At 41.8% G+C, this 13,104-nt stretch overlaps 2 protein-coding genes across 17 annotated transcripts; both read left to right on the forward strand.

Annotated features, from left to right (window-relative positions):
* The first annotated feature begins 208 nt into the window (after positions 1-208).
* Positions 209-9,702, forward strand: BNAC08G38930D (methyl-CpG-binding domain-containing protein 10). Of its 16 annotated transcripts, none has more exons than XM_048765243.1 (7): positions 211-457; positions 611-641; positions 2,674-2,680; positions 6,029-6,263; positions 6,332-6,422; positions 6,518-6,587; positions 6,668-6,883. In XM_048765243.1, exons 2-7 carry the CDS (start codon positions 637-639, stop codon positions 6,719-6,721), a joined length of 462 nt encoding a protein of 153 aa, XP_048621200.1. In that variant the 5' UTR covers positions 211-457; positions 611-636; the 3' UTR covers positions 6,722-6,883. The 16 variants fall into 16 exon arrangements, with proteins under 16 accessions (XP_048621193.1, XP_048621191.1, XP_048621194.1 ...); XM_048765242.1 differs by having other exon boundaries at positions 212-457; positions 581-641; XM_048765241.1 differs by having other exon boundaries at positions 213-457; positions 572-641.
* Positions 9,703-10,142: 440 nt separating this feature from the next.
* LOC106413584 (zinc finger BED domain-containing protein DAYSLEEPER-like) lies at positions 10,143-11,879 on the forward strand. Its single transcript, XM_013854333.2, has one exon. The coding sequence runs from the start codon at positions 10,143-10,145 to the stop codon at positions 11,877-11,879; it is 1,737 nt and encodes a 578-aa protein (XP_013709787.1).
* The last annotated feature ends 1,225 nt before the right edge of the window (positions 11,880-13,104 follow it).

The raw sequence follows: 13,104 nt of genomic DNA on the forward strand, positions 1-13,104 counted from the left end.
AACCTCCAGACGTGGACACTTTTAGAAGAAGGAGAAAAACTCTCATATTATTAGATATAGGTCGTCAAAACCGATGGTGATGCGGAGGAATGAAGCACTATCATTGGCTGGAATTAATAATCCTAGGTGGACACCTTAGATTTTGAGATTATTGTGCTTTTAGTATTGTTAGATACTCTGTCTATTTAGATTCCTTCTTCAATTATGTAAAATTTGCAAGTTCTTGATCTTTGTTGGGTTATGGAAAATGACAAGAATACCCTTAGTGTTAGGAGGAGGGATGAATAATATAACTTTGCCCTGGTCAAGCAATCATTTCAAAGCGAAAGTAAAAAGGGAAAACGTAAAGGGCAGAGGAGGGGAGCCCTTCTTCTTCTTCTTCTTCTTCTTCTTCTTCGTGAAGAAGCTGCCGATTTTGTGAAAAAAGGAAACGACTTTATTGTAACCCAAAGAAGAGGTAAGTTATTTTTGCTCATTCATAGATTTTGGATTAGACATATTTGATTCTTTCTTCTTTGGATCATCTTAGGTATTTTTTTTTTTTTTTTTTTTTTTGGTAAACATGTTAAAGTCATCTTAGGTGTTATCATTGAAAGTCTCGAGCTTGCAGATCTATTGGAGCTCCTAGGTCAATCAATGGGGTGAGATTCTCCTCCCAGTTTCTGTTTTTGGCCTTATGCATAGTCTATAGGTGTTTGATTGATTCACCCTAATTAAGATTGGTAGATAGAGAATCTGTTTTGAAACTAATAATCAGAGATGATGAGAGGTGGTCGTGTGGGTTTTGTAACAGAGCAGTGGCTGTGTGGCTGATATGATGCGGAGGGTTTACGTGAGGAAGAGGAACAGGGGAGAAGAGAAGGAGAAGGAAGGGAAAGAGGAAGAATTAAAGCGAGCAGTTGAGTAAGTCGTTTGAGTATGGATTGTACTTGGGCCTTGAATATATAAGAGGACCCAAGGAGAATAATGGGGGCAGTTAGTTGGTTGGCCTTGGGCTGGATCTAGAGAGTTTGTAATTGGCTTAGACTCCATTATGAGGAGCTAAGAGAGGGTGGTTGGGCGGATCTTATTCAATATACTTCTCAGTTCTAACAAATTGGTGACGGTGAGCGTTCTGGAGAACGGAACTTCGCGAGATCGGGGATGAAGAACACGAGACAAACCAGCGAGAATCAATCGGATCATCCGTTGACGATGGAGTCACTCGCGATGACGTTACGCGATCATACGTCGTCGCAGGTTGATACGAATCGGCGATTCGCTGAGTCGTTTCATGAGTTAGAGAAGAATGCGAAGGCGATGGAATCGCGAATCGAAGAGACGCTGGAGGCGAAGATCGAAGCATGTTACCAGAAGATGTGCGATCGATTGGAGAAGAAACTTTCAAAATCGATTGATGTTTCCGATGAATCGCCCCCACCGTATCGTCATCCTAACTATCAGGTACATAATTCCACCTTGGAACCTGGCCGTAGTAGTAGGAATGAGGATGCGAATGATCGAACCACTATAGTTGGTAGTCGCGAGCGAATGTTGAAACGTGTGGAATTGCCTGTGTTTGATGGTGTGGATGCGTATGCTTGGTTTGCACTAGCTGAACGTTTTTTCAGGATTGGCGGTTACGATGACAGAGCTAAGCTGGAGGTAGTTTCAGTGAGTTTAGCAGGTGACGTTCTGAGCTGGTTCAATAGTGAAATGCATCGAAGAGGTTTTCGAAGTTGGATTGAGTTTAAACAGAAGCTGGTGTCGCGGTTTAGTAAAGAGAAGTTCAGAGATCCCAGTCAGCCGTTCTTTGCAGTCAAGCAGACGGGAACGGCAGCTCAGTATATCCACGCCTTTGAAGATCTTTCTACACAAGTAACTGGCTTGACAGATACACAACTGGAGGGAATTTTTATGAATGGCCTGAAACCGGAGATGAGGGAAGTAGTTAATATGTGCAAACCAGTGGATTTGGATGAGATGATTTCGTCAACGTATCAAATGGAGGACAGTGTGCTCTATAAAGTAGTTTGTCGAGAGAGACAAGCAGAGAAGAAAGACAGTTTCAAGGCAGCGTCGACAAAATCATACGCGTCTTCCAAGGGCAGTTCAGGGTGGACTTTTAAACCTCAACAACCGAAACAGAACGAGATTGGAGGGCAGAAACCGCAGCTACGTTTGACTGAAGCTCAGATAGCTGAAAAGAAGCGTTTGGGGCTCTGTTTTACGTGTGATGACAAGTGGTCAAGGCAACATGTGTGTCCCAATCGAGCTCTTCAGGTTTTGACGGTTATAAATGGCATTGAAATGGAGATTTTGGATCAGTCATTGATTGAAGTTGAGGAAGAGGTTGAAGACACGGAAGCATCAATGATGGAACTATCCTTGAATTCTTTTCTGGGATTATCTTCTTCCCGCACTACCAAGCTGCGTGGGGTTATGAAGGCAACTTCGTTGGTGGTGATGATTGACAGTGGAGCCACTCATAATTTCATATCACCAGCTGCAGCAAAGATGAATAAACTCATTATCACACAAAATCCAAACTTGAGTGTGCTATTGGGAACAGGAATCTCGGTCAATGGCTCGGGGATTTGTAAAAACGTGGAACTCAGGTTACCGTCTATGAAGTTCCAAGCTGATTTCATTGTACTGGAGTTGGGAAACGCTGATGTCATATTGGGCGTCCAGTGGCTGCGAACTTTGGGCAAATGTTTGGTGGATTGGGAACGCAATGAATGGTCTTTCACTTACCACGGAGTGCCAGTAACCTTAGTTGGTGATCCAACACTACACGAACAACGGGTTTCCATCAAAACGTTTGCGGTAAATGTTTCAGAGAGCAAAACAGTTCCAGAGATAGAATTGAAAACAGTGGATGGATCAAAAGTTTCCGAGGACGAGTTACCGCTGATGATTGCTCAGAAATTACAAGAATATGAGGAGGTATTTCAGAAACCAGTGGGTTTACCTCCGGTCAGGGGTAGAGAACATGCGATTGTGCTGCAGGACAATTCGAAACCTGTAAGTGTGAGGCCTTATAGGTATCCTCAGGCACATAAGGAGGTCATGGAGAAGATGGTTAAGGAGATGATGGAGGAAGGGTTGATTCGGCCAAGTCAGAGTCCCTTCTCAAGTCCTGTCTTATTGGTGAAAAAGAAGGATAATTCACACAGATTTTGTGTGGATTATAGAGCTTTGAATAGAGCGACGGTTCCAGACAAATATCCAATTCCGATGATTGACCAATTGTTGGATGAATTGCATGGAGCTACGGTTTTTTCGAAGCTGGATCTTAGAGCCGGGTATCATCAGATAAGGATGCAGGAGCAAGATGTCGCAAAGACTGCTTTCCGGACACATGATGGTCACTTTGAATTCCTAGTAATGCCTTTCGGGCTTACTAATGCCCCGGCCACGTTCCAAGCGCTGATGAATGATATATTCAGAAGTTTCTTGAGGAAGTTTGTGCTAGTGTTTTTTGATGATATTCTCATCTATAGTACAAGCATGGAGGAGCATGTGAAGCATTTGAGTTTGGTCTTGGATGTGTTTGTGGAGCAAAAACTTTTTGCTAACAGAAAGAAGTGTGCATTTGCTCAAGGAAGAGTCGAGTATTTGGGACATGTGATTACACGTGATGGTGTCTCAACAGACAATCAGAAGATAGCAGCAGTGCAGCAGTGGCCCTCCCCAACAACAGTGAAAGCGTTGAGAGGATTTTTGGGATTAACGGGCTACTATAGGAAGTTTGTGCAATACTATGGTTCTATTGCGAGACCTCTCACAGAGTTACTGAAGAAGGAGCAATTTATGTGGTCTGAGTTAACACAGAGTGCGTTTGCTAAGTTGAAACACGCAATGATAACAGCTCCGGTGTTAGCATTACCAGATTTTTCACAGATGTTCGTAGTGGAATCAGACGCGTCTGGTTTTGGTCTTGGGGCAGTATTGATGCAGAACCAGCACCCTATTGCTTACTTCAGTAAAGGATTGACGGCTAAGGAGCAACAGAAGCCGATATATGAAAGAGAGCTAATGGCTATTGTGCTGGCAATTCAGAAATGGCGCCATTATCTCTTGGGTAGACGGTTTGTTGTCAGAACGGATCAACAGAGCCTTAAGTATCTCCTTGAGCAGCGGGAGATAACCTTGGATTATCAGCGTTGGTTAACGAGGATCTTGGGTTATGAGTTTGATATTGAGTATAAGGTTGGAAGTGAAAATAAGGTGGCAGATGGTCTTTCTAGAATTGAGTATTCAGGGATTGAGAGAGTGCAGATCGACTTGATGGCTTTAACAGTTCCGTCGTCTTTACAGCTGCAAGAATTGTACAGAGAAGTGGAGGAAAATAGAGAGATTCAGGAGACGATACGAAAAGTGTTGGATAAGGAGGCAGTGAAGAATGGCTTTACAGTGGTCAATGGTCGTCTGTTCTATAAGAACGCCATGGTCATACCTGCAGACTCGTCACAGATATCTCTCATTCTTCAAGAATGCCATGACAGTCTGATGGGAGGGCATGCAGGTGTTTTACGAACTCTGCAGCGGGTTCGAGCTATCTTCTATTGGTCAAAGATGAGAAAAAGAATACAGGAGTATGTGGCAGCGTGTACAGTGTGTCAGACACACAAGACTTCTACTCTATCTCCTGCGGGCTTGCTGCAACCAATCGACATTCCAGTTCGTATATGGGAGGATGTTGCGATGGATTTTATCGAAGGATTGCCAACATCACAAGGAGTGAACGTCATTCTGGTGGTAGTGGATCGCCTCAGTAAATATGGCCATTTCATGGTTCTGAAACATCCTTTTACCGCTGTTGACGTCGCTGACAAGTTTACAAAAGAGGTTATTCGTTTGCATGGGTTTCCAAAATCAATCATCTCGGATCGTGACAGGATTTTCCTTAGCAAGTTCTGGAAGGAGTGCTTTCGTTTATCAGGCACACGATTGCGTTTTAGCACAGCGTTTCACCCCCAATCCGATGGCCAAACGGAGGTGTTAAACAGATGCTTGGAGACTTACTTACGCTGTTTTGCCTCCACTCACCCTAAGACTTGGTCAAAGTTTCTCTTATGGGCAGAACTATGGTATAATACAGCGTATCATACGGCCTTGAAGTGTACTCCGTTCAAACTCGTGTACGGCAGAGACCCTCCACAGTTGGTAGCGCATGAGGCTGGGTCGTCATTGAACTTTGAGGTTGAGGCTGCGTTTCAGGAGCGAGATCGTTTGTTAGAGACTATTAAAGATAATCTCGTGAGAGCACAGGAATTGATGAAGAACAATGCGGATAAGCATCGACGTGATTTGGAGTTCGAAGTTGGCTCAATGGTTTTTCTGAAGCTGAGACCTTATCGTCAACATTCAGTGAGTAGGAGATTGTTTCAGAAACTGGCAGCAAGGTATTATGGGCCGTTCGAAGTTGTGGCACGAGTGGGCAAGGTGGCTTATAAATTGAAGTTGCCAGAGTCTTCACGCATTCACCCGGTTTTCCATGTGTCACAGCTTAAACCGGTGATTGGTGACGCTACGGTTGTTACAGAGCTTCCACCGGTGTTGGATGGAACTGATGAAGTGCGTATTGAACCAGAAGATATTTTGGATACTCGTTATGATGAGGAGGGATATTTGGAAGTGTTGGTCAGGTGGAGTCATCTTCCTACGCATGAGACATCTTGGTTGCGCGCTAGAGAAGTTAAACATCAGTTTCCTTCGTTTTCACTTGAGGACAAGCTGAAACTCGTGAACGGGGGTATTGATATGATGCGGAGGGTTTACGTGAGGAAGAGGAACAGGGGAGAAGAGAAGGAGAAGGAAGGGAAAGAGGAAGAATTAAAGCGAGCAGTTGAGTAAGTCGTTTGAGTATGGATTGTACTTGGGCCTTGAATATATAAGAGGACCCAAGGAGAATAATGGGGGCAGTTAGTTGGTTGGCCTTGGGCTGGATCTAGAGAGTTTGTAATTGGCTTAGACTCCATTATGAGGAGCTAAGAGAGGGTGGTTGGGCGGATCTTATTCAATATACTTCTCAGTTCTAACAGTGGCTTGCTACAGAGAACGCAGCAGAGCAACTGAGACTTTGAAGGACCCTCCTCCTCCACCTTTTATAGCTCAAAAGAAACCAAACGTCTCTGAGGATTTTTGGTCAACAAGCACGGTTGATATGGACAACATCACCTTCCCTTCTCAGGGGAGCATCTCATCATCTAACCAGACTTTTGATTCTCAGTCTGGGGCTAGGAACTTAAATGCACCTCCTGAGTTTGTTAACCAAGGTACTTTCCCTTTGCGGATCTGTGGATTCATGGCAGGAATATGAAGTGTGTGTGTGTGTGTGTTGCAGGTCTTCTTCTTTGGAATCAGACACGGGAGCGTTGGATGGGTAAGGAAAGAGCCAGTAATCCACGGGAACGCAAGCAAGGAGCCAAGATAAAGTGAATGGCCCTTCATTACACACTTTTGTTTCCTTAAAAAGCCAAAGCTAAAAGACTGAAGATGTTTAAACATTTTATATGTTTATTGTATGCAGTTGGAACTCAGCATCTTATGATAACTTGCTGGCGAGCAACAAGTTATTTCCCCAACCCATTCCTCTCAATGTAAGTGTACTTAATTAGACTCTCTGGCGTTAAGGGAGAATCTCGGTGGACTGATTGTATTGCTACTGATGCAAAAACAGGAGATGATGGATTTTCTAGTGGAGGTTTGGGAACAAGATGGTCTATATGACTGATGAACAAGACTTGAAAGACATACACACACACACACACACACTAGTCTGATTATTTTGTATTTGTTTGGTTTATGAAGTCCCTTGTTGTACCATTTCATTTGGAATTGTTGGAGAAAACCGGGAATGTTCATCAGTAAATGAGAAATTTTTGTTGTTGTACCATCTTTCAGTGTAATGATGTCTGGATTTGAACAATCAGTATCTCAAGTGTAAGACATGACTTTGTGTTAGGTCCGGGCGTTTGTGTCGGGTTCGGGCCAGTTTCTTCCGGTTCCGGGTCCTTCGAGTCCTAACCATTTGGACCCAGTAAATACTTAGAAATTTTCGATTCGGATTTAGGTCAGTTTTTTTCGGGTCCGGATTGGTTCGAGTCTATAATTAAATCCGTAATTTTTTGGGGTCCATATCGGATCCGGTTCAGGTTCGGATATTTAGGATCTGAAAAAGACATGACATACTAAATTCCATTAAATTTAGTCGATATTTGTCATATATATCTAAAATTTTACAAAATAACTTAAATGAAGCTATTAATAATTAAAATAAAATATTTTTAAACACTAAATTTTATATTTTAAAGCTTTATATTGTTTAAAAAATATTACAAAATAATAACAAATGTTGTTAACAAAAGATTTTCAACTAAATAATAAAATAGAACACGGAAAAATCATAGGTTTTTGATATATATGTTTTTAAATCGGTACAAATTGGTTCTTATCGGATCGGGTCTGAATATCGGTTTTTTTCGGGTCCGAGTCTATTCGGATCAGATCTTTTTGGTTCCGGTTCATTTTAAGTTTAGACATAAAATGTACTTGTAAATTTTTGATTCGGTTTTGGATTGGGTATTTTCGGGTCCAGGTTAAAATGCCCAAGGTTAAGTATTAGGGCCCATTAGCTTGGGCTTTTATAGTATAGACTGCGATTAAACAGAGGAAAAGAATATTCGCTGTGAATCAGAAGCGGGAAAACAGATTCCATCCTTATCCACCGAAGAGAAAATAGGACACGTGTTTGCCTCAAAGAGGTCTGTCATTGAACTATAACATGGCCCCACCACACAGTGTGAATTTACGTGGAGAAAGGAAACAAATCTAGACAGAAGAAGAATGAAATAATTAGAAAAAGAAAAAATAATACAAACATAGAATATAATCTTTCAAAAAAAAGACTGAAACAGGAGAGACACGCAAACATACATATCCATTTGGATCACAACGGTTGTTCTTTGCATCATCTCTTACTACCAGTAAAAGGAAAGGAAGACCCATAATTTTGCTTTAAAAAGACAAGTGTGTGAGAGTCTGTTGTGTGTGTCAGGTTGAAGAGAGAGAGAGAGAGAAGATGACGCACACAGACGAGATGGTGTCCATTGAGCTACCAGCCCCTTCTTCATGGAAGAAACTGGTATCTATCTATCTTCTTCTTTCTCCTCTTTTTTCTTCACATTTCTGCTGTAATTACTTTTTTAATTTTCTTTAAAATTTGATGTCTGTGTAAAAAGTTGTGTTTTTGTCTGTTCTGCTTTCCCTTTTGAGTAAGTTTCTGTTGTGTCCTCATGTTCTAGTGTTTATGTTCGATTTGGGGAATTTAATGTAATAACAAGTTTCGAGGTTGGTTTTGTGATCTTTTATGCTCAATTCCAGAATTAAATGCTTACGATTTTTTAAAAGAAATTAAATTAGGGTTTATGTTCGATTTGGGGGGGACTTTTAATGAAGGTTTGGGATCTTTATGTTCAATTCTCTGTGGAAATTTTCTAATTAAATGCTTAGGGATTTTTTAAATTAGGGTTTCTGATGAAAATGCTCTCTGTTTAAGACATAAACCCTACAAATTGGTTGGGGCTTTTCTATAGATTGTCTGGGGAGTTCATGTGTTGCCTGCTTGCTTATGTTTTTTTTTTTTTTTTTGTTGCTTATGTTAGCTTGTTTGTTTGTTGCAGTTTTATCCGGAGCTAGCAGGTTCACCGAGGAAGACAAAGATCGTGTTCGTAGCTCCAACTGGTGAAAGGATCAGCTCACGCAAGCAGCTTGAGAAGTACCTCAAGGCTCACCCTGGGAGCCCTGTCATCTCTGAGTTTGATTGGACTAATGGGGAGTCTCCGAGGCGATCTTCCAGGATCAGCCAGATGGTGAAGGCTACACCAACGCCCACTCCTGATGAGAAAGAGCCTCCCAAGAAGAGGAGACGCTCTTCTCTCTCTAAGAAGGGGGGTAAAGGGGCTGCTTCTGCTGAGAAAAACGAAGAGGCGCAAGAAGGGGAGGTTGTTGCTGAGGAGAATGTGGAAGCTGACAAGAACGGAGAGGCGGAAGAGTCTGCTGTGAAGGAGAACAAAGAGGGTGAGAAGGCTGAGGCTGAGAAGGAGGGAGAAGTTGTGGCGGACGAGAAAGAGCCTATGGAAGTGTATACCTCTGAGGCGGTGAAGAAGGCTGAGAGTGGAGGAACCGCTGAAGAACCTCCCAAGGTTGAAGACCTCAAGGACACCGAGATGAAAGAACCAGTGGAAGCTGTTTCTGAGGTGAATGAAGAGGAGAAGGCTGCTGAGGAAGAGACTGAGAACAAGGAGCTGACTTCTGGTGAGCCTAAGCTTGCTGCGGATGCAGAAGCTGATAAGGGGAATGAAACCAAAGAAGCTGAGGAGAAGAAGACAGATGGTGAGCCCAAGCTTGATGCAGACGCTGAAGCTAATAAGGTGAATGGAACAGAAGAAGCTGTTGAGAAGAAGACAGAAGCTGCAGCAACAATAATCGAGTGGACCGAGGGGGACGAGGCAGGCACAAGGAAAGAGTTTGTTGTTGTTTGATTTGAGGTTTTTTCATTTGTAGCATTAAAGATTATTATGAGTGGTTGTTGTTGTTGTTTTTTTATGTGCTGGTAGAGAACTAATGTCTATGTAGTTCAGTCCATTATCATTAGACTCTCTGTACTCGCTGCTGAGTTTTTAATGTTAGGCATTCAGTCTGTTTCTTTTCTCATCATCCCATCTATATATGAATATGATTTTACCAGCAAAAAAAACTTAAAAAGGACTCGTGAAAAGTGATAGCCAAGTAAAAAAAGCAAAGCAGAAGATTACATAGTATACGCACTTCTGGCAGATGCCTTTTGGGTCTCCTGAGTACAAGAAGCAGTAAATTTTCTGTAACCTTTTTCTAACACTAAATGGGTTTCTTTCATTGTATTTTTACCAATTTGTTAAAGTTTAAAAAATTTAAAACGTTTTAAATAAAAGAAACTGATGAGATTATAATCATTCCCTAATTTCTAGCATCCACATTTACTTTTTTGTGTATCAGTTATCAATTATTGCATATCTTCTTAGTTTCTCTTCTCCCAAGTTATGTTTGTACTGACTTCTATTGATATTAAAATATTTTGAATCATTCTTTGTAAAATAAACCAAATCAAGCTTTCCATGGTGTGGGATCACTTCACCACCGAGACCGATCAGCTACCACCTCCCAAGAAACGTCAGAGTTCTTCTGCCAATGTCCCTCTTGATCAAGACCACTGCAACCATGAGATGTCAAAGATGATCATCATGCATGATTACCCTCTTCGTGTGGTCGACCATTTTGCTGGTTTCTTGAAGGCTCTTCGTCCCCAGTTCAGTATCCCAAGGTTAGACACCATTCATGATGATTGTGTCTTAATGTTCTTGTCACAAAAGCAGAAACTTTCAGACATCATTGCAAAGATTCCAGGGGGAGTTAACCTTACAGTAGATGTCTGGTCATCAAAGCAATCAGTGGGTTATGCCTTTGTGTCCGGACACTTTGTTGATCAAGACTGGCACTTAACTCAACTCCTTCTGAATGTATCCGTAGTTGCTTCTCCTGATTCAGATTCTGCGTTGAACCAACCTCTCAAAGCTTGCTTGTCTGAATGGAAACTGGAAGGGAAGGTTTCAAGCATCACTGTAAACAAAAACTGCATTGATAATCTCAGAGGTTTCTTGTCTGTCAAGAACCAGCATGTGTTGAACGGTCAGTTGTTAATGGGGGAATGCTATGCTAAGATTCTAAGCAGTATGGCTCAAGAAGCACTTGGGGATGAGCAGTTGATAAAGAAAGTCAGAGACAGCATCAAGTTTATTAAGACGAATGAAGCTTGTGGAGACAAGTTTGATGGACTGAAGAAACTCTTTCCAACTGATGATCAGTACAAAGATCTTAACGTTGACAACAAAACCAGATGGGACACAAGTTACAACATGTTGTTGGCTGGTTATGAACACAGACAACTCTTGTCTTGTTTGGAAACATGCTATCCTGATTACAAAATATCATCAATATCTCCTCAAGATTGGAGAAAGATTGATGGTCTTTGCTTGTGCTTGAAGGTTATTTTCCAAGCGGGTAACGTCTTGACAAGGCCAAAGCATTTGACAGCAAACGAGTTGTACCATGAGATGATTAAACTTCAGCTAAAGCTGAGCCATGCAGCTATGTGTGTAGAAGACTTGGATGTTGGAAACCTTGCAAACTCGTTGTGGGAGAAGTTTGATCTGTACTGGAGAGGATGCTTCTTGGTTTTGGCGGTTGCTGTGGTCATGGATCCTCGGTGCAAGATGGAGATTATTAAGGATAACTTCACTGAGTTGTATGGTGAAGAAGATGCTGAAAAATGGATCAAGACTGTTAGTGATGCTGTCCATGATCTGTACATTAGCTACGGTGAACAAAACCTGATGGATGCTAATATGGAGGTGGCTCAAGAACCTGAGACAAGTCCACAAGTAGAGCAAACCACAGAGTCACATCAACATGAGGGACATCATAAGGTAGAGAAGCAAGACCACATGGGTGATGTGCTTCTCCAGGAAGGGACTACTCTAGTGACAATTGGAGACTCTTTGTCAGACTTTGAGATTTTCCTCACGGAGCTGAACCGATACTTAGGTGAAACGTTGGTTGTAGGGTCAGAAGACTTTGACGTTCTGAGCTGGTGGAGGGTCAACAGCACTAACTACCCTATCCTCTCTAAGATAGCTGCAGATATTCTACCCATTCCTTGCAGCACCGTCTCACCTGATTCCGTGTTTGACACGGAAGTGAAAGAGATGGACAGTTATAGAACCTCTCTTTCTAGTGGAACCTTGGAAGCTCTCTTGTGCACCAAGGATTGGCTCAAAAACCCAGAAACATTATGACAATCTTGTGAGGTTTTAACTCTGTTTCCTTTTGTTAGATTTGTTCATTAGTTTTTATATCTGAATTTATCACTATTTTCCTTTTGATTGCATTGATGATGCCTTATATCCTGATTCAGTTTCTCATGAATGACTATAACCATGCATTTCTATGTTACATAAACGGAAAGATGTTGTAACAAAGCTAAGAATGAGATGATGAGAACGAAAAGCATATTAGCTTATTCTTTATTGATTAATTAGCCGGCTCTTAAATAGCCTTTAACATAAAACAACTGCCTCCTACTTTCTTCGGAGGACTTTAACAACTTGAAACAAATTCTTGATTAGGTAAATGGCTACTTCTATACGGCTATACAATAAAAGCTTATTGCGACACCATGTACGTACGTCTCCCATAAACCAGCAAAATATATTTTGCTACACTCATACTTAACTAGAGGAAGAAGTCATGCATGGCTATTAATATGGTGGTCCAGGTGGATGCTGCGGACCGAAGGGTCTTGGAATCAAGGTAGCTGAGGGAGGTGGAGGTCCTGGAGGAGGAGGGAGAGGCCCTGGATGCGGTTGTCTTGGAGGCGGTGGAGGAGGAGGGAGAGGCCCTGGATGCGGTTGTCTTGGTGGCGGTGGGTGGTAGATAGGTGAAGGATGGCGATGTGGGGGAGGAGGGTGAGGCTCTGGATGCGGTGGGTGCAGGAAGAAAGGTGGAGTAAGAGGAGGGTCATGATGCGGTGGTGGAGGATGGCGATTAGGAGGAGGAGGAGGCATTTTGGTTTTGAGCTTTGTTATTGCAACGTATATGTTGTACATGTACTTTAGTTTATATAATATCAAGATTGAATATGGTTGTTACCTACAAGTCTTTTGAAGTGCTAGAGAGTCCCAATGGTCCATTAGTAATATGTTAGGTACAATGGAATGGACGAATGGTAGTTATCTACCTAATCCTTACTGTGGAAAAACTACAACTTCTGAAATAATAATAAAAATTGCCTGTAAATAGATTCATATTTCACATGCTGTGTAACTATGGAAGCTCTCTTGTGCACCAAGCAATGGTTTAAAAACCAAACATTGTGACAATCTTAAGGTTTTAACTCCGTTTCCTTTTTCAGATTCCTTCCATTAGTTTTGATATCTGAAAGCAAAATATATATACCTTTTGATTGAATTGATGCTAGATCCTGATACAGTCTCATAAATTACTATAAACTTCCCCGTTTCT

This window comes from Brassica napus, chromosome C8 (genome assembly GCF_020379485.1).
Source record: "Brassica napus cultivar Da-Ae chromosome C8, Da-Ae, whole genome shotgun sequence".
NCBI classification, from domain to species: Eukaryota; Viridiplantae; Streptophyta; class Magnoliopsida; order Brassicales; family Brassicaceae; genus Brassica; species Brassica napus.